Source organism: Lagenorhynchus albirostris, chromosome 5 (genome assembly GCF_949774975.1).
Source record: "Lagenorhynchus albirostris chromosome 5, mLagAlb1.1, whole genome shotgun sequence".
Classification (NCBI taxonomy): Eukaryota; Metazoa; Chordata; class Mammalia; order Artiodactyla; family Delphinidae; genus Lagenorhynchus; species Lagenorhynchus albirostris.
This window is the reverse complement of record NC_083099.1, coordinates 77,820,556-77,842,768: the sequence shown is the minus strand read 5'-3', so window position 1 is coordinate 77,842,768 and position 22,213 is coordinate 77,820,556. Positions and strand designations below refer to the sequence as shown.

General features: G+C 39.5%; 1 protein-coding gene across 1 annotated transcript in view; it reads left to right on the top strand.

Moving 5' to 3' along the window:
• The first annotated feature begins 421 nt into the window (after positions 1-421).
• Positions 422-22,213, top strand: part of FAM162A (family with sequence similarity 162 member A) — a 35,146-nt gene continuing 13,354 nt past the window's right edge. Inside the window, exon 1 of the mRNA XM_060150490.1 lies at positions 422-579. Within this exon, the coding sequence (XP_060006473.1) occupies positions 546-579 (34 nt within the window). The 5' untranslated portion in view covers positions 422-545. The remainder of the gene's footprint in view (positions 580-22,213) is intronic.

Here is a 22,213-nt window from a genome sequence, read left to right as displayed (position 1 = left end):
ACTGTTGTGGGTTCTCCCATTGCGGAGCACAGGCTCCGGACGCGCAGGCTCAGCGGCCATGGCTCACGGGCCTTGCTGCTCCGCAGTACGTGGGATTTTCGCGGACCGGGGCACGAACCCCTGTCCCCTAGCATCAACAGGCGGACGCTCAACCACTGCGCCACCAGGGAAGCCCCACTTTTCTTCTATTTTAAACGGGTACTTTCTTAGGTGCAGAGAAGGCCATTGCAAAGGCCCTCGAAACCAAGACTCCAAGACAGCAGTTTTGCGGCCGCTTCCAAGACGCGGCGCCAACAGAGACGTGGCTGGGTAGGGCACGCTGCCCGCACAGTCTGAGCGCCAAGCACGACCCACACGCTCCACGCTTCTAGTAGGCCCCGCCCATCGCCCGGACGTCACTCATGACCCGTTCGCTCTGCCCTCACCTCCCACAAGCCCCTCCCCAGAGTCCTGCTCGGGTCTCTGAGCTCGCTGCGCTCGGCGACCTTCAGCCTACCCGCGCCACCGGCCTTGCGGCACTGTGTTGGTCGGCGGAGTAGGCGGCCATGGGGAGCCTCCGCGGCCTGCGCCTGGCGGCTGGTGAGACGCGGGCCGGGCAGGGGGTGGGCGGGAAGCCAGCTCGGCCGCTGTGGGTGGAGGAAGCCTGCAGCCTCCTCAGGAATGGTAGTTGCTCTGTTCCATTACGCTTTCCCCTCAGGTAGTTCGGAATCCAGGGTAGTAATAGGGGGAGAGAGCAAGGGATGAGCGAGCAACTGGTAAGCAAGACACTGCGGGCTAGCCGAGAGTGACCCTCTGCATCCAACCAGCTGCCACCAACTTAACGAGCCGTTTTGCTCCCGGATCACTTTTCCGACCCCCAGCCCCTGTGAGCTCAGTTCTTAATGCACTTCCCATCCCTAAAACTACCCCATTGCCTGATTCATTCAGTTTTCCACGAGTCTTGAGCCTCCCCCTCCCCGCCACTCCCACCCCCACCATCTCTAGAGTTTATCTCTCAGAGAAATTTTGGGTCTAGGGTTTCCTACCTATTTGTTATCTGATTAGGCAAGGGATGTATGGTCTCCCAGAATAACAGTAATTGTTTTCCTAAAATGGGGGGGGTACACTTCTTTTAAATAATTCTACAATAAAGTGCTTTAAATTTCTTGGAGGAAAGTGTTATGTAAATGCAGGATCTGTGGTTTGTTTCCCTTGTAGACATTTGTGTAATGACTATTTGGAGTCGGGGTTTAATTTGCCTTCTTGGGGAACCAGTAGAGCCTTTGCTTAGTAGGGGCTGAGAAATCAGTGTTTGCCTCTTGGCTGTTTTCTAGGCACCAGGGCAAATCACACTTTTGGTTACCTTTATGAACTTTGATAAGGTGTAATGATTGATTCCTTAGTACCAAAACGTTGTTTAATTCAGATTTTACCAGAAGAATCGCCCTAAACTTGACTATTGAGATAATGCAAATGTACATTGTAAATGTAAATGAAATAATGTAAAAAAAAAAAAAAGTTATCCTTGACATTTCTTTTTTTTTTTTTTTTTTTTGCGGTACGCGGGCCTCTCCCGTCGCGGAGCACAGGCTCCGGACGTGCAGGCTCAGCAGCCATGGCTCACGGGCCCAGCCACTCCGCGGCATGTGGGATCTTCCCAGACCGCGGCACGAACCCATGTCCCCTGCATCGGCAGGTGGACTCGCAACCACCGCGCCACCAGGGAAGCCCTCCTTGACATTTCTTATTTTGCATTTCAGTGGAGAATGGACTGGAAAACATGTCTCATGCTGAATATTATTTACTTACTTTAAAACAAATACCCTTTCTGCTAAAAGAGATTGATTTCATTGATTTGTTCAGTTTACATGAACTAATTCCCCTAAAATCTTTTGTACACATCCTGTTAACCTTTTCAGCAAGATGAGTGAAAGAATCATTGCTCTGTAAAAAAAAACCCTGTGAAAGGGACTTTGACTACAGAACCAAGACTGAGTGTTTGTAAGTAATTCATCTTCTTGCCTTGAGAATATATTTATGTACTATAAGGATTCCAAAGCCGCTCTCCAAACTTTTGACGTTTAAGAACTTTACCATTGGGCAGTCAGTCAAAACAAAATTCCTTGAGCAATTTAAGAACAATTTATTTTACTCCAGATAGATCCACTAAGGATGTTATATGAGCAACTCTTCCCAAAGGATCTCTGAATGTCTGATGTTTTGTGAGCAACTTCAAGCAATTTGCTCCTTCACCCACTTTTGCCCATTTTATTTCTAAATACTTTGACCTACATTGTTTTACTTGATTGATTGATTTCTCATAGTAGCCCTCTTAGGTAAGTCTTATCGTCTCCTCTCCATTTTACAGATGAACATGGGTCATCTGTAAAACATGGGTCCGAGGGTTGGATGACTTGTCCCAGGTTGATCCGCCATAAAATGTTAGAGTCAGGAGATGAGTCAGTGCCCTCTAATTCTGGAACTGTACTCTTTGCTTTGTTCAGACTGCTTGTTCAGATATATGTGTACATGTATTTGTCATAGCTAATAGGGTCTCCTTGGTGTGAAATGGAAGAGTCATGAAATGCAGATTTACTTGTGAAATGGAAGCAGTCATTCATATGCAAATAGTTTTCAAGTAAGAACGATTTAACTGGCAACTTTACTAAAGGAATGGTAGATCAGATGGAAACATAATCTAGGCATACCTCATTTATCCAGAATATTATTTGGAAGAAGGTACTTTAGGTGAATGAAATTTCAAAAACCCAAGGCTTAATCCTTTAAATGATGGACCCTTATTTTTAATTGTTTCTGTTGGAAATCTTTGCTATACTCCCTTAACAAACAGAATGTAGGCTTTTACGATCTTGAATTTGTTTACTGTTTTGTAGATGTACCTGTAGAAATAGGTCAGGGTTGTTAACTTTTGGTTCTTGGTTCTCGGTTCTTTGGTTCTTCACAGATGAGAGGTTCTGTGAACCTCTGAAATTGCATTCACATTTTTATGATTATATGCCTGTTTGGGGAAGAGAGGATCCATAGCTTCCATCCATTACTCAGAGCAATCTGTGCTAAGCTAAAAAGCACTTTTATGATGATTTGGAACTAAATGGCTTTTGATCCACACTACTGTGGGTTCCATGAGGGTAAAGATGGGGTCTGTTTTGTTTTTACTAAATCTTCAGCACTTACCAGTGTCCAGCTCATAATAGATAGGCAATAGATACTTTTTGGAATAATTGTTTTTAATATTTTATTATTTTTAATAAAATAATTGTTTTTTATAATTTTTACTTTCTATATAATAATTATTAGATCAAAGGAATGGAATGGTCTTATAAGAATGTTTCTTCACACCTTCAGAAAAGATTTACTGCCCTAAACTCCTTTGACTTAACAGCAGATTTTTAAATGAATTTATTATTGTTATTTTATCAATGCAGTGGGCCATGGGCATTCTCCTTGTCAGTTTTACCCACATCCTAGAGCATTAGAATCAATGGATAACGTAAAAGTCATGTAGTCATGTAGTACCCTAAGTTTACAGATGAGGAAACTTAAGGCCCAGGAAGGAAATTGACTTGCTAAGGGTCACACAATTACAAAGCTGGGAATATCTCCTGGTTCCCATTCTGATTTTATTTCTACTACATTCTGCTCCTTCATTGTACTTTTTGTTTGTTCTTACTAATCAGCCCTAAATGAGTACATGCCCATTTTTACCATTTTATGCCTCCAGTCTTTGGCTTTGCTTATCACTCCCTCCAGGTCTTGCCAACAGGTTTTTACTGAGCAAACACTGTGTGCCCTGTTCACTATGAAACCTCTGGAATGAGTGGACTGCCACTCTTCCTAGGGCTAATAAAGTTTATTGCAATGAATAAGCAGACCTATATAATACACCTGGAGAGCTTATACAAGACAGTATATATTAAGTTCTAGATTGCAGAGCAAATTTTTTTTTTTTTCGGTACGCTGGCCTCTCACTGCTGTGGCTTCTCCCGTTGCGGAGCACAGGCTCTGGACGCGCAGGCTCAGTGGCCATGGCTCACGAGCCCAGCCGCCCCACGGCATGTGGGATCTTCCCAGACCGGGGCACGAACCCATGTCCCCTACATCGGCAGGCGGACTCTCAACCACTGTGCCACCAGGAAAGCCCTGCAGAACAGATTTTAAATACTGCTCTTGTGTCCTGAAGCTGGTTCCTCCTGGCTTTGTGCATATCACTTTCCAGTTTCACAGGTAGTCATGTTACACTGGTAGCTTGAGATCTGCCATGGTGAGGGTTATTGGCAAACACTACAAATCAGGGCTTTTACCCACCACCCCCCTCCCAAGAGCCAGCATACCACTGGTTTTAAGAATTCAGAGATTGAGGGTTCTTTTCCCTAAACCATGTAGCCTCTGAGAGCATAATCTGACCTTAAATATTTTTACCACTTCATCCTCATTTTCTTAGTGTTGACTCAAGTTGCAACCCCCATTTTTTTTAATGAAAGTACATAGAACAGAAAATTTTACAATTCATCCCAAATGGTAAGAGTAAATATTGTTTTAGTCATATATATGTACACACACATAGGTATACATATATATAAATGTATGTGTCTGTATTGGTGTACTTGGTCATTAAATAAAATGCATTTTTCCCTTGGGAAAAAAAAAAGAATTCAGAGAAAGGAAAAGTAGTGTAAGTTAGGATTATCTACTGAAGGTTCCACTGAAACAGAAGGGATGGGAGAGTGACACGAGCAAAGGTGGGGGCAGTAATGAGTCTGCAGAGGGTGTGGGGGGAGAAAGGGCAGTAGGGAGAGAGGATTATCTTGGATTTCAGGAGGTACTAATAGGAGATGCAGTTTGGCCTTCAAGGGTTTGAACCAGATGAATTTGGACAAAAAGGAAACCTTCAAGAAGAAGTCATTAAAAAATATTTTTGGAAAATTAACATGGTCGCTGCATACAGCATGAATACCTGCTACCTGTGAAAATATTACAGTAATCCGTAGGTGAAGTGATGATGAGAATGACGAAAAGAGAATGTATCTAGGAAGTATTTTGAAGAAACTGTTAGTATGACTTTCAGACAGAGTAATTTAAGGAAGACATAAAGACTGAAGTTTTTGAGTATGGAGGAGTGAAGGAGTGCTACTCCGTTGTCAGAGATAAGAAAGTTGGGAAGGCTTACTGATTTGGCAGAGAGGATGGTGCACTATTGAGTGGGAGGTGGCATTGAGTTATAGATGAGGATGGAACCTCAGTCACAGACCTGAGGACAAAGGAGGGGTAAAGTTAGGGAAATATATGGGAGCCATCAGTGTAGAGCTGATTATTAAAACAGAATGGAGGAGTCCTCCCTGAGAGCAGTGCGGGACAGAGGCAAAAACTGAACCTTGGAGGCCTGACGTAGTGTAAGCAATAGGAAGTGGCAGAGGATATTAAAGAAGGTAGATCACAGAGGTCGGAGATGAAGGGAGAAAACGTAGTGGTGTAATGTAAGGGAGGACTGAGTCCTTGTAGAAGGATGAGATCATTAGAGTCAAATGGCCACAAAGATGGGAAGAGGAGAGTCAGATGAGCTAGTGAAAAGATTCTAAAAGACATATTCATATGACTAGAAAGAGATCACTAATTTACAGCAATTTTAGTAAAATGAGTGAGGGAAGAAACATTGTAGTTATCGTGTGGGTGATGGGGTCAAGGTAGTAAATACATGCCACTTATTCAGTCACTTCCACTATGAAAGGAAGGAGGTAGTATTTTATTTATAGGAGCTGTTGACAGCAAGTGAATGTTTTGTTTGAGATAGTGGGCCCTCAGTACCACTGTGGTGTAATAAGTCAGGAATTCTCATCAACTACCCGTAGATGTATAAATTGATTCAGCCTTTCTGGAAAGCAGTTTTTTATATATTTTAAGAATCTTAAGATTGGACCTAGAGATTATCATACTAAGTGAAGTAAGTCAGAGAGAGAAAGGCAAATATCATATGATATCACTCATACGTGGAAACTAATTTGTAAAAGATACAAATGAACTTATTTACAAAACAGAAGCAGACTTATAGATATTGACAACAAACTTACGATTACCAAAGGGAAATATGGTGGGGAGGGATAAATCAGGAGCTTGGGATGAACACAATTGCTATATATAAGATAGATAACCAGCAAGGACCTACTGTATAGCACAGAGAACTCTACCCAATATTCTGTGATAACCTATATGAGAAAAGAATCTAAAAAAGAATGTATATTTGTATATGTATAACTGAATCATTTTGCTGTACACCTGAAACTAACACAACATTGTAAATCAGCTATACTCCAATAAAATTAAAATATTAAAGAAGAAAAATGAATCTTAAAAGGGTTCATGTCCTTTAACCATCATATCCTTTAGCCCTCCACTACCAGGATTCTATATAAGAAAATAACCAGAAATGACATTAAAGATTTATGTAGAAAACTATTCATTGAAATATTATTTGTAATAGTGAAAAATGAGAAATAAATCCAGCCATAGGGAATGATTAAATTCAGGTTATATCCATTTGATGTTATACAGGTATCAAAAAGGTTTTTTTTGTTTTTTGCGGTACGCGGGCCTCTCACTGTCGTGGCCTCTCCCGTTGCGGAGCACAGGCTCCCGACGCGCAGGCTCAGCGGCCGTGGCTCACGGGCCTAGCTGCTCCGTGGCATGTGGGATCTTCCCGGACCGGGGCACGAACCCACGTCCCCTGCATTGGCAGGCGGACTCTCAACCACTGCGCCACCAGGGAAGCCCTGAAACACAGTGTTTGCTCAGCAAACACTACAAATCAGGGCTTTTACCTGATCCTAGATCAGGTAAACGTAAAAGTCATGTAGTCATGTAGTACCCTAAGTTTACAGATGAGGAAACTTAAGGCCCAGGAAGGAAATTGACTTGCTAAGGGTCACACAATTACAAAGCTGGGAATATCTCCTGGTTCCTGGTCTGCATTAATAACATCTTTTATAAGAGCATTTTTTTTATTGGTTTATGGTTGATTTACAATGTGTTAGTTTCAGGTATACAGCAAAGTGATTCAATTGTACATATTTATATTCTTTTTCATATTGTTTTCCATTTTAGGTTATTACAAGATATGGAATATACTTCCCTGTGCTATACAGTAGGTCCTTGCTATTTCTCTATTTTATATATGATAGTGTGTATCTGTTAATCCCAAACTCCTGATTTATCCCCTCTCCACCCTTTTTCCTTTGGTAACCATAAGTTTGTTTTCTATGTCTGTGAGTCTGTGTCTGTTTTGTAAATAAATTCATTTGTATCATTTTTTAGATTCCACATATAAGTGATGTAATATGATATTTGTCTTTCTTTGTCTGATTTACTTCACTTAATATGATAATCTCTAAGTCGATCAACATTGCTGCAAGTGGCATTATTTCATCAAAAAGAGGGATTTTGAATGCAGCCAGAGACATAGGTATTTAGCTCTGCAGGTGTGCCCTGGTCATTCATGTAGCCTATGTTCAACAGGGACTCTAGCTGGTTGTGCTAAAAAGCAGCAATTCTCAAACATGGCAGCACATTAGAATCACTTAGAAAATCTTTCTAAAAAATACTAATGCCAGAGTCCTCGTCACAGAAATTGAGATTTAATTGGTGTGGGATGGCCCTGTGTGTTGGGTTTTTGTTTTTCTGTGGTGATTCCAGTATACAGAGTTCGAAGTCCATCTTTTTAGAGTAGTGCTTCTCAAACTTTAGTATGCATAAGCATCATGTGAAGGGCTTGTAAAGACATTTTTCTAGATTCTGAAGGTTTGGGGTGGGGTCTGAGAATTAGCATTTCCAGGAAGCTCCCAGCTGAGGCCGAATAGCACTGTTCTAGACTTTAGAGTGTGTGGTATTGGTTTTCCTATGTCTGGCACACAGTGTGTACTCATCAGCTATTGAATGAATGTAGCTATTTGATTCTTGAAATTCTTGAAATTCTTGAAATTTCAAGAATTCTTGAAATTCTTGAAATCAGTTGGATATCTCATTAAAAATACAGATTCAAATTCTGTAGGTCTGGGGTGGGAGCTGAAAGTCTGCATTTCTAACAAGCTCACAGGTGATGGCAACAACATTTGAGAACAGCAAGGTGTAACAAGATATGTATCGTGTGTAATTTTCTCATCTCATTTCCACCAAGGTGCACTAGGCAGATGACCTTCACCTGGACATCTTTGGTCTACCCTGAATTGGGCAATTTCCTACTATACCCCATTTCTTTCCTTTTCTATCCCATTACAAAAACATATTGGAGTACAAATGAGTGAGAGTGACATTTTTATAGAGATAACATCAAATCCTCTCCAATTTTTAAAATATTAAATATCAAGTAAATATAAAAATTTCATAAACTATGTATAAAGTAAAAAACAATAAGATGTAATTAATACACATGTTTAAAAATATTCTTATTTAGAATAATTTTAATTTACAGAAAAGTCGCAAAGATAGTATAGAGTTCTGTGTACCCCTCACCCAGTTAACCCTAATGTCATCATCTTACATAACCCACAGTACATTTGTCAATACTAAGAAATTAACAATGATACTTTGCTACAAACTAAAGGACAAACTTCATTTAGTTCTCTCCAGTTATTCTACTGTTGTCCATTTTGTGTTCCAGGATCCAATCCAGGATACCACATTGCATTTAGTTGTCATGTCTCCTTAGTCTTTGCTGATCTGTGATGGTTTCATATTCTTTGATTTTCATGATCTTCACAATTTTGAGGAATACTGGTCAGATATTTTGTAGGATGTCCCTCAATTAGGTTTTGTTTGATGCTTTCTCATGGTAAGACTAGGGTTATGGGTTTGGGGGAAGAATAAATAGCACAGAGGTAAAGTGCCCTTCTCATCATGTCATATTAGACAGTATATAATATCCACATGATTTATTACTGGACTCATTTTATTTTTTATTGATGGAGTCATATTTTTTACCTTGTTATAATCTATTACTCTTATTTATTTTGTTGTTCAGATTATGCCAGTTTAGGCTTTATCAGATCAACTTCTGTGTCCCTTTACAGGCCCTCATCATTTTGTTTTTTGGACACTTCCTTACTTTCTGCCACTACAGGATGGATATTCCAGACTCATCTGTATTTTCTCTGCCCCAACATAGAATCAGCCAGTTTTCTCCAAGGAGCCCTGGTTCCTTTCATTGGATAATGGTATTTAGACACCAGGATCTGGCAATGAGTGTGCTTGTTGCTACTCAAGTGTCACTGATTCCAGGCCTGCCCAGTGGGTGGAGCTGGAAAATACATGTGTGTATTCTAAACCATGTGTATACACATAATTATGTCTCTGTCTCATATCATCTTTCTATATGTATACACACATGTATATATAGAAAACTAAAGGTGCACATACTGAGTTTTCTGACTCTGACCCAGCACCACATTCATTCTAGCCTTCCACCCTTGGTTTTGGAACTTCTTTCTTTGACAATGAGAAACCTGGCTCTCATTATCTACCATTTAGTTACTTACTTGTTCAATCCTAGTATATAGTTATAAAGTAGTTTCAGAATTGTTAACCAGTACTCCTGTAAGAAACAAATTTGCCAACTAAAGTACATTTCTCTTTGTCTTTAGTCTTACAGTTTCCAGTCAAAACAATATTTTCCAAAGTTACTTAGGTCAGCTCCTTTTTTCCCACCTTGAAGTTTATAAGGTTAGATCACACATTATTTCTAATACAATTAGATACATTTGTCACAGTCTGCTTTCCATCCTGGGAATGATCCAACACCCTGGTTGATATTATAAAATTTGCATATATTAAAGCTCTCTGTGATGTAGTTTTAGGGGTTTTGACAAATGCCATGATTTCATTTTTAAGCAGATCATTGGCAGACTTCATAACTAGCAACATATGTGCAACAAACCTGGCAGCTGATCTTCACACAGGTTAAGAAACAATAACTTAGATAATCTTCTAAAAGCTTCCTCACCAGCATTCATTGAACCTTCATTTATCATCACTGGTTCCCGGAGATTGATCACGTTCCAGGTAACGTCACTGATGGTTATCTCCAGGAGAGTCTTGAATGATTCTGAGAAAAAAAGCATCCCCACCACTCTGCACAGTCCATCATGGGTTGGAAAGAATGGGAAGGAAGGGACAACAGGGCAGAAGGCAGTACTTGAATCAGCCTCGAGGCTGACCCACTAGAGCCTCCAGCCAGCAGTAATAACTCTAAGGCACAGATTTACAAATTGTGAGCCCCCAGACCAACAGTACTGGCATCACCTGGGAAATTGTTGGAAGTGCAAATTCTCAGGCTCCACCTATACTTACTGAATCAGAAACTCTGCAAATGGGGTCCACTAGTGTGTGTTACGAATCCTTTGGGTGATTCTGTTGCATACTAGAGCTTAAGGATTTCTATTCTTAAGATTAACTAGCCATTTGCCAGTCAGAGCCTTACGGGCATAGTGAGGCTTCATCTTGACTTCTTGCTAAGGCTTTGGGGACACAGAACTGGTCAGCCAGGGACAGGCTGCAAGTGTAGCCAGATGGTTTAACCCTCTGGGTTTAACAGCCCTTTAAGGGCTGGTTTTCTTTTGTTTTTTTTGTTTGTTTTTAATTGTGATCCACGAGAGGATGGAAAATTTTGGGCTTGGATGTCTGGGGCAATATATTCTCTCTCTTTGAGTTAGAAAAGTGGTCTTAATAATGATACTGGGGGGGTGGGAAGGGTAAGCTATGACAAAGTGAGAGAGTGGCATGGACCTATATACACTCCCAAATGTAAAATAGATAGCTAGTGGGAAGCAGCCGCATGGCACAGGGAGATCAGCTCGGTGGTTTGTGACCACCTAGAGGGGTGGGATAGGGAGGGTGGGAGGGAGGGAGAGGCAAGAGGGAAGAGATATGGGAACATATGTATATGTATAACTGATTCACTTTGTTATAAAGCAGAAACTAACCATTGTAAAGCAATTATACTCCAATAAAGATGTTAAAAAAAATAATGATACTAAAACTTTTTTATGCTTTAATTTTTTTGTAATTGCAAAATGAAGACCGAAATCACATCAAGACTTCATATATATATATATATATATATATATATATATATTTTAGTGATGTCGGGTTTAAAAATTTTTTTTTTACAATGGTTTGTTATTTCTAATGTGTATAATATCATGTTTGTTTATGTTTTAATAACCATTTATACCTTAAGGAGGTACAAATTCCTGGCCTCCAGTATGAAGTTGTAGTAAGAAAAGTTGGGAGATATTTTCTGATCTAGGTAAACCTCTCATGCCTTTAAGTCCCTATTCCTCACCTCCACCCCCAGGTATGTCTGTGACCTCAAGTACTGCTTCTCTTTTCATTGTTCCTCTGTTCTAGCCATGCTGGCCTCCTCTTTGTGTCCCTTAGGGCCTTTGCACTTACTGTTGTTTCTGATTGAAATACCCTTCCACCAGATACCTGCATACTAGCCCCCTCACTTCCTTCAAAAGTAGCATTCTCAAACAGAACTTCTACTTCCCTATCTAAAATTTCACACACACACCACATTCCAAGCACAGAAACACTGTCACTCCCCATTGTTTATTTTTTCTCTCTGGAATTTACTATCTAACTATATATATACGTATATATATATATATACATATATATGTATATATATACATATACGTATATATGTATATTTTTCCCCCTTCCTCTAGTAGAATGTAAGTTCAGCTGGCATAGATTTTTATCTGTTTTTTATACTGCCTAGAACAATACCTGACAAGTAGTATTTGTTGAGTGAATAAATATCTCCAAACGTGCATTTGTGTGACTGACAGTAAGTAGGTGTACATGGTAACATTTTTGCTTTATCATTATTACCCAAACTGAGCTGAGAGGCAGCTTGTCTTTTATTCTCCTAAACTGCCTCTGTTCTAATTAAGAGGGATGGGGAAGGACAGTACCTAAGGAGATAAATATTGATTCTTTTTCTGTTTCCTCTTTAGACAGTAGAGCTCACTGCCAGTTAACTTTGTTGCTTTCTGTCTCAGCACCTGCCAGAAGGCAATGGGACAGGATGGTGTGAGATGGGGATTTGTAGGTCACATTAAACCAGTGGTTCTCTGGGGAAGATGAAAAATTCGAGATGGATGGTGGTGATGGTGGCACAACAATGTGAATGTACTTAATGCCACAGCCCTGTACACTTAAAAAATGGTTAGAATGGTAAATTTTGTGTTATATGTATTTTACCACAGTTTTTTTTAAAAAAAAAACCCAAACACAGTGGTTCTCAAAGTGTAGTTTCAAACCAGCAGTAGCAGCTTCACCTAAGATCTTGTTAGAAATGCAAATTCCCAACCTTCAACCCAGAATTGTTGATTCCAAAACTGGAGGTAGGTGTGCCTAGTGATTTGCATTTTAACAAGCCATTCTGGTGGTTCTGATGCATACTGAAGTTTGAGAGTCACAGCATTGAATACTTGTTTTAATCCTTAGAGCTATGGAAAACTTTTGAAGAGGTTCATAGAATTTCTTCATGCCCTGATAACTGTATAAAATTACCTTGATCAGAAATACTGACCACCTTAGGGGTAAAATTGAAGTGCTCTGGAAATGTTTTGAGGATTAGTGCTTTAAGTAATATTTCAAGAAACAAACTTAACGCTTAGAGTGCCTGCTGTGTTTCAAGCATCTTGCCAAATGCTCTCACGCTTGTTTTCCATTTAACCCTCAAATCAGCCCTGGTGAAGTAAATACTACATTACCTAGTATACATTTAAAACAAGCCGAGATCAGTTATAATTTATCTACTTTTCTTACAGTGTATACTTACTGTCACTAGGTGGCACTGGTGGTGTGGTTACTCAGACCCAGGCAAAGCTTTCTGGGACTACCTGCCTAGAAAACTGAAATAAATGAGGCCTTTTATGAAAGAAATCAGACTGCAGACAACCACAAATCTTGATACAAGTAGAGGTTCTAACTTAAGGTATGTCAGAGTTAGGACCTCTGAAAATTCACTCCTATAAAAAGCAATGAAAACATTACCATAAAGTCTTAAAATCAACTTTTTCAGAACTCTAGGAAATAACCAGAGGCTTGTGACAGTCTGTGTGGCATTTATCGAAGAAAATGACTTCATGGTAAGGACAACAAGGCTAATGGAGTTTTAACTGATTCCTGTCTCCTCTTGGCTTCACAGTAGCCTTGAAAACTAATACCTCAAAATTGCAGTAGCTCTAAAAACCTAGCAGACACTGAAGAAGGCAGAATGGATTTGGAGCTCCCCCAGACCCCTAGCCCCAGAGGACTGTTACTATTTGGCCTGTGTGGCAGTTCCATGGAAATGTTCACTCACAGGGCTTGCCTTTTTTTTTTATTAACCTGACTCAGAGCTAATACAATTCGAACAGCTTCTTTCTCACCCACCCCAGAGCATGCCCCCAAATGCACACATAGCCCTCCAGCAAAGGCTGGCAAACTTATTGGTGCAAGGCATTTAAGGAAGTCTCTGTCCAGTTATTAGTGGACTACTAAGCTAACATAGAACATAGACTTCTGTGGCAAAACACAACAAAGAATACTGGGGAATACAGAGCATTGGAAATAGAATTGAGAGTCTGGAAATAAACCCTCATATTTATGGACAAATGATTTTCTATATTGTGTCAAAACAATTCAACAGGGGAAAGAATAGTCTTTTCAACAAATGGTGCTGGGAGAATTGGATATCCATATGCAAAAAAATGAAGTTGGATTCCTTCCACACATAATATACCAGTATTAACTGAAAATGGATGACAGATCTAAATGTTAAAGCTAAAACTGTAACGTTCTTAGAAGATAACATAGGAGTAAACCTTTGTAACCTTGTATATGACACCAAAAGCTCAAGCAACAGAAGAAAAAATGGATAAGCTGGACTTCATCAAAATTAAAAATTTATATATTTAAAGGACATCATCAGGGACTTCCCTAGTGGCACAGTGGTTAAGAATCCGCCTGCCAATGCAGGGGACATGGGTTCAAGCCCTGGTCTGGGGAGATCCCACATGCCACGGAGCAACTAAGCCCATTCACCACAACTACTGAGCCTGTGCTCTAGAGCCCGTGAGCCACAACTACTGAGCCTGCGTGCCGCAACTACTGAAGCCCACACACCTAGAGCCCATGCTTTGCAACAAGAGAAGCCACCACAACGAGAAGCCTGCACACTGCAATGAAGAGTAACCCCTGCTCATTGCAACTAGGAAAGCCTGCACGCAGCAACGAAGACCCAACGCAGCCAAAAATAAAAAAATAAATTTATAAAAATAAATAAATAAAGGACATCATCAGGACTTCCCTGGTGGTCCAGTGGTTAAGAATCCGCCTTCTGATGCAGGGAACGCGGGTTCAATCCCTGGTCAGGGAACTAAGATCCCATATGCCGTGGGGCAACTAAGCCCATGCCCCGCAACTACTGAGCCTGTGTGCTCTAGAGCCTGTGCGCCACAATTAGAGAGAAGCACGTGTGCCACAATGAAAGATCCTGCATGCTGCAATGAAGATCCCACGTGTGGCAACTAAGACCAGACACAGCCAGATAAATGAATAAATAAATAAATACATAAATATTTTCAAAAAATCAAGTACTGATAAATGCTACAACATGGACAAACTTCGAAAACATGCTAAGTGAAAGAAGCCAGTTAAAAAGGCCACATATTGTGTGATTTCATTTATATAATTAAATACTGTAGTAGTGATCAGTACATAACTTTGTGTATATAGAAAAAACTACTGAATTGTACACTTTATTTTTATTTAGTATATATATTTAAAATTTTTTTACTTTATATTGGAGTATAGTTGATTTACAATGTTGTGTTAGTTTCAGGTATACAACAAAATGATTCAGTTATACATACCTCTGTTCTTTATCAGATTTTTTTCCCATTTAGGTTATTATAGAATATTGAGGAGAGTTCCTTGTGCTATACATTAGGTCCTTGTTGATTATCTATTTTATATATAGTAGTGTGTATATATTAATCCCAAACTCCTAATTTATCCCTCCCCTCCACCTTTCCCCTTTCATAACCATAAGTTTGTTTTCTAAGTCTGTGATACTATTCCTGTTTCGTAAATAAGTTCGTTTGTATCATTTCTTTACATTCCCCATCTAAGTGATATATGATATTTGTCTTTCTCTGTCTGACTTACTTCACATAGTATGATAATCTTTAGGTACAGCCATGTTGTAGCAAATGGCATTATTTCATTTTTTTTTTATGGCTAGTATTCCATCATGTATATATACCACTTCTTTTTTTTTTTTTTTTTGCGGTACGCAGGCCTCTCACTGTTGTGGCCTCTCCCGTTGCGGAGCACAGGCTCCGGACGCGCAGGCTCAGCGGCCATGGCTCACCGGCCCAGCCGCTCCGCAACACGTGGGATCTTCCCGGACCGGGGCATGAACCCGTGTCCCCTGCATTGGCAGGCGGACTCTCAACCACAGAGCCACCAGGGAAGCCCTACCACTTCTTCTTTATCCATTCATCTGTCATTGGACATTTAGGTTGCTTCCATGTGTTGGCTATTGTAAATGGTGCTGCATTGAACATTGGGATGCATGTATCTTTTCAAATTGTGGTTTTTCTCTGTATATGCCCAGAAGTGGGATATGTGGATCACACAGTAGCTCTATTTTTACTTTTTAAAGGAAACTCCATACCTTTCTCCATAGTGGCTGTACCAATTTACATTCCCACCAACAGTGTAGGAGGCTTCCCTTTTTTCCACACCCTCTCCAGCATTTATTGTTTGTAGACTTTTTGATGATGGCCATTCTGACTGGTGTGAGGTGATACCTCACTGGAGTTTGGATTTGCATTTCTCTAATAATTAGCGATGTTGAGCATCTTTTTATGTGCTTTTTGGCCATCTGTATGTCTTCTTGGAGAAATGTCTATTTAGGTCTTCTGCCCAGTTTTTGATTGGGTTGTTTGTTTTTCTGGTACAGTAAGTCCCCTACATACGAAACTTCAAGTTGCGAGCTTTCAAAGATACAAACGTGCATTCGCATGTACAGTCACGTAAGTTAGTTCATGTGTCTGGCGTTCATTGTCACGTGCGTGCATCCGGTACAAGTGGTTGTGCTTTTATGTACTGTACAGTACTATACAGAGTACAGTAGTACAGTATCTTTATTTCAAGCTAGATCTGCAAGAGAATGACTTCATTGAACTCCTTGCTATACAACACGAGGAGCTTACTAATGAAGACCTGATGGAATTGGAGGCCGAGAGAAAGTATGAAGAGAGACAAGAGGAAGAAGAAGTAACTGAAGAACTGAAGAGATTTATGATGCAGGAAATGACAAGGGGATTTTCTTTATTTGAGGAGGCACAGGACCTGAACGTAGAATGGTACAGAAAGGTTGCAGCAGCTGTTCAGAATGCAGTCCAGTGCTACTGTGTCATCTATGACAAGAAAAGAAGAGCTACTACCCAGACATCGCTGGATTGTTTTTTCAAGAGGGTAGATAGAATTGAATCCAGCAAGGAACCAGAACCTGTGCCATCAATGTCAGGCATGAGTGAAATTGCAGCTTGCCCTCCGTCTCCAATTGCTGATGATCCTTCAGCTCTACCATTTCCCACCTCCTCTCCCTCCTCTAGTCAGTGAGTCTTCTTGCCTTTTCTCTTGATGCAAGCCCGTGTATGCCAGCTGTTGTACTGTACTACTCTACTTTTCAAGGTACTGTACTGTGACATTAAAAATGATTTCTTTATTTTTTGTGTTTGTTTTTTATGTATTATTTGTATGAAAAGTATTATAAACCTTTTACAGTACAGTACTATATAGCCAATTGTGTTAGTTGGGTATCTAGGCTAACTTTGTTGGACTTACAAACAAATTGGACTTACGAATTCACTCTTGGAATGGAACTCGTTCGTATGTAGGGAACTTACATTGAGCTGCATGAGCTATTTATATATTTTGGAGATAGCTGCATGAGCTATTTGTATATTTTGGAGATTAATCCCTTGTCGGTTGCATTGTTTGCAGATATTTTCTCCTGTTCTGTGGGTTGTCTTTTTATTTTGCTTATGGTTTCCTTTGCTGTGCAAAGCTTATAAGTTTAATTAGGTCCCACTTGTTTATTATTATTATTATTTTTTAAACAAAATGTTGGGGGTAGGAGTTTATTAATTATTTATTTTTGCTGTTTTGGGTCTTTGTTTCTGTGCGGGGGCCACTCTTCATGTCTGTGCGCAGGCCTTTCACTATTGTGGCTTCTCTTGTTGAGGAGCACGGTCTCCAGACACGCAGGCTCAGTAGTTGTGGCTCACGGGCCTAGTTGCTCCGTGGCATGTGGGATCTTCCCAGACCAGGGCTCGAACCCGTGTCCCCTGCATTAACAGGCAGATTCTCAACCACTGCGCCACCAGGGAAGCCCTATTATTGTTTTTATTTTCATTACTCTAGGAGGTGAATCCAAAAAGGTATTACTGCGATTTATGTCAAAGAGTGTTCTGCCTATGTTTTCCTCTAAGAGTTCTATAGTATCCAGTTTTACATTTAGGTCTTTAATCTATTTTGAGTTTATTTTTGTGTATGGTGTTAGGGAATGTTCTAATTTCATTCTTTTACATGTAGCTGTCCCAGCACCACTTATTGAAGAGACTGTCTTTTCTCCGTTGTATATTCTTGCCTTCTCTGTCATAGATTAATTGACCATAGGTGCATGGGTTTATTTCTGGGCTTTCTGTCCTGTTCCTTGATCTATATTTCTGTTTTTATGCCAGTACCATATTGTTTTAATTACTGTAACTTTGTAGTATAGTCTGAAGTCAAGGAACCTGATTCCTCCAGCTCCATTTTTCTTTCTTAAGATTGCTTTGGCTATTTGGGGTCTTTTGTGTTTCCATACAAATTTAAAAATTTTTTGATCTAGTTCTGTGAAAATTGACACTGGTAATTTGAAACAGATTGCACTGAATCTTTAGATTGCCTTGGATACGATAGACATTTTGACAACGTTGATTCTTCCAATCCAAGAACATGGTATATCTTTCCATCTGTTTGTGTCATCTTTGATTTTTTTCAAGGGTGCCTTATAATTTTTGGAGTATAGGTCTTTTGTCTCCTTAGGTAGGTTTATTCCTAGGTATTTTATTCTTTTTGATGCAGTGGTAAATGAGATTGTTTCCTTAATTTCTCTTTCATTGTTAGTCTATAGAAATGCAGCAGATTTCTGCATATTAATTTTGTATCCTGCAACTTTACCAAATTCATTGATGAGCTCTAGTAGTTTTCTGGTAGCATCTTTAGGATTTTCTGTGTATAGTATCTTATCATCTGCAAACAGTGACAATTTTATTTCTTCCTTCCAATTTGGATTCCTTTTATTTCTTTTTCTTCTCTGATTGCTGTGGCTAGGACTTCCAAAACTATGTTGAATAAAAGTGGCTAGAGTGGACATCCTTGCCTTGTTCCTGATCTTAGAGGGAATGCCTGCAGCTTTTCACTGTTGGGTATGATGTTTGCTGTGGGTTTGTCGTATATGGCCTTTATTATGTTGAGGTAGGTTCCCTCTATCCCCACTTTCTGGAGACTTTTTATCGTAAACTGGTGTTGAATTTTGTTGAAAGCTTTTTCTGCATCTATAGAGATGATCATATGGTTTTTATTCTTCAGTTTGTTAATGTCGTGTATCACACTGGTTGATTTGTGGATATTGAAAAATGCTTGCATCCCAGGGATAAATCCCATTTGAACATGGCATATGATCCTTTTAATGTATTGTTGGATTTGGTTTGGTGGTTTGTTGAGGATTTTTGCATGTATGTTCATCAGGGATATTGGCCTGTAATTTTCTTTTTTGTCTGATATCTTTGTCTGTTTTTGGTATCCGGGTGATGGTGGCCTTATAGAATGAGTTTGGGAGTGTTCCTTCCTCTGCAATTTTTTGGAACAGTTTCAGAAGAATAGGTGTTAACTCTTCTCTAAATGTTTGATAGAATTCGCCTGTGAAGCCATCTGGTCCTGGACTTTTTGTTTGTTGGAATTTTTAAATCATAGTTTCAATTTCAGTACTTGTGATTGGTCTGTTCATATTTTCTATTTCTTCCTGGTTTAGTCTTAGGAGACTGTACTTTCTAAGAATTTGTCCATTTCTTCTAGGTTGTCCATTTTATTGGCATATAGTTGCTTGTAGTAGTCTCTTATGATCCTTTGTATTTCTGTGGATTCAGTAGTAACTTCTCCTTTTTCATTTCTAATTTTATTAATTTGAGCCCTCTCCTTTTTTTTCTTGGTGAGTCTGGCTAAAGGTTTATCAATTTTGTTTATCTTTTCAAAGAATCAGCTTTTAGTTTCATTGATCTTTGCTATTGTTTTTTTGCTTCTATTTCATTTGTTTCTGCTCTGATCTTAATGATTTCTTTCTGTCTACTAACTTTGGGCTTTGTTTGGTCTTCTTTCTGTAGTTGCTTTACGTGTAAGTTTAGGCTGTTTATTTGAGATCTTTCTTGTTTCCTAAGGAAAGCTTATATTGCTATAAACTTCCCTCTTAGAACTGCTTTTGCTGAATCCCATAGGTTTTGAATTGTTGTGTTTTCATTTTCATTTGTCTCTAGGTATTTTTTGATTTCCTCTTTGATTTCTTCAGTGATCCATTAGTTGTTTAGTAGCATATTGTTTAACCTTCATGTGTTTGTGTTTTTTGCAGTTTTTTTCTTGTAGTTGATTTCTAGTCTCATAGTGTTGTGGTTGGAAAAGATGCTTGATATGATTTCAGTTTTCTTAAATTTACTGAGGCTTGCATTGTGGCCCAACATGTGATCTATCCTGGAGAATGTTTCATGTCCACTTGAGAAGAGTGTGTATTTTGCTGGCTTCAGATGGAATGCTCTATATGTAACAAGTAATTCCATTTGGTCCAATGTGTCATTTAAGATCTGTTTCCTTATTGATTTTCTGTCTGGATGATCTGTCCAGTGATGTAAGTGGGGTGTTAAAGTCCCTTACTGTTATTGTGTTACTGTTGATTTCTCCTTTTATATCTGTTGATATTCACCTTGTATATTAAGGTACTTCCATGTTGTGTGCATATATATTTACAATTGTTATATCTTCTTCTTGGATTGATCCCTTGATTATTATATAGTGTCCTTCTTTGTCTCTTGTAACAGTCTTTATTTTAAAGTCTATTCTGTCTGATATGAATATTGCTACTCCAGCTTTCTTTTGATTTGCATGGAATACCTTTTTCCATCCCCTCACTTTCAGTATGTATGTGTCCCTAGATCTGAAGTGGGTCTCTTGTAGACAGCATATATACAGGTCTTGTTTTTGTATCCATTCAGCCAGTCTATGTCTTTTGTTTGGATCATTTAATTTGTTTACATTTAAGATAATTGTCAATATATATGTTCTTATTGCCATTTTGTAAATTGTTTTGGGTTTGTTTTTGTAGGTGTTTTCTCTTCCCTTTCTCTTTTGTTCTGTTCTCTAGTGATTTGATGACTAATGTTAGTGTTGTGTTTGGATTCCTTTTCTTTTTTGTGTGTATCTATTGTAGATTTTCAGTTTGCAGTTACCATGAGGTTTTGATGTAGCAGTCTCTCTCTCTCTCCCTCTATCTCTCTCTCTATATATATACATACATACATACACACACACACACACACACACACACACACACACACCCATATATATATATATATATATATATGATTGTTTTAAGTTGCTGGTCTCTGAATTTCAAATGCATTTCCAATATCCTGCATTTTTTGTACTCTCCTCTTCTATCAATTGTTGGGTTTTGTTTTTGTTTTTTGCGGTATGCGGGCCTCTCACTGCTGTGGCCTCTCCCGTTGCAGAGCACAGGCTCCAGACGCGCAGGCTCAGCGGCCATGGCTCACGGGCCCAGCCGCTCCGCGTCATGTGGGATCTTCCCGGACTGGGGCACGAACCCATGTCCCCTGCATCAGCAGGCGGACTCTCAACCACTGCGCCACCAGGGAAGCCCCGATTGTTGGTTTTGATATCATATTTGTGTGTGGATGATTTCCTACCTTTACTGTATGTTTGCCTCTACTGGTGAGGTTTCCCATTGGTAATTTTCTTGCTACTGGATGTGGGCTTTTCTGCCGAGAAGTTCCTTTAGCATTTGTCATAAAGCTGGTCTGTTGGTGCTGAATTCTTTTAAATTTTGCTTGTCTGTAAAGCTTTTGATTTCTCCATCAAATCTGAATGAGAGCCTTGATAGGTAGATTATTCTTGGTTGTAGGTTTTTCCCCTTTCATCACCTTAAATATATCATCACTCCCTTCTGGCTGCAGAGCTTCTGCTGAAAAATCAGTTGATAACCTTACAGGAGTTCCCTTGTATATTATTTGTTGCCTTTCCCTCGTTGCTTTTAATATTTTCTCTTTGTCTTTAATTTTTGTCAGTTTGCTTACTATGTTTCTCAGCATGTTCCTCCTTGGGTTTAATCCTGTATGGGATTCTCTGCACTTACTGGACTTCGATGACTGTTTCCTTTCCCATGTTAGGGAATTTTTCAGCTATTATCTCTTCAAATATTTTCTCAGGCCCTTTCTCTCTTCTTCTTGGACCCCTATAATGCAAATGTTGGTGCGTTAAATGTTGTCCCAGAGGTCTCTTAAACTGTCCTCATTTCTTTTCATTGTTTTTTTCTTTATTCTGTTCGGCAGCAGTGATTTCCACATTTCTGTCTTCCAGCTCACTTATCTGTTCTTCTGCCTCATTTATTCTGCTGTTGATTTCTTTTAGTGTATTTTTCATTTCAGTTATTGTATTGTTCATCTCTGTTTGTTCTTTGTATCTTCTAACTCTTTGTTAAACATCTCATATCTTCTCAGTCTGTGCCTCCATTCTTTTTCTGAGATCTTAGATCATCTTTGATATCATTACCCTGAATTCTTTTTCTGGAAGGTTGCCTATCTCCACTTAATTTCATTGTTTTTCTGGGGTTTTATCTTGTTCCTTCATCTGGAATATACTCCTTTGTTGTCTCATTTTATCTAACTTTCTGTGATTGCGGTTTCCACAGGCTGCAGGGTTGTACTTCCTCTTGCTTCTGGTGTCTGCCCCTGGTGGGTGAGGCTGGTCTAAGAGGCTTGTGTAGGCTTTCTGGTGGGAGGGACTGATGCCTGCCTACTGGTGGGTGGAGCTGAGTCTTGTCCCTTGTTGGGCA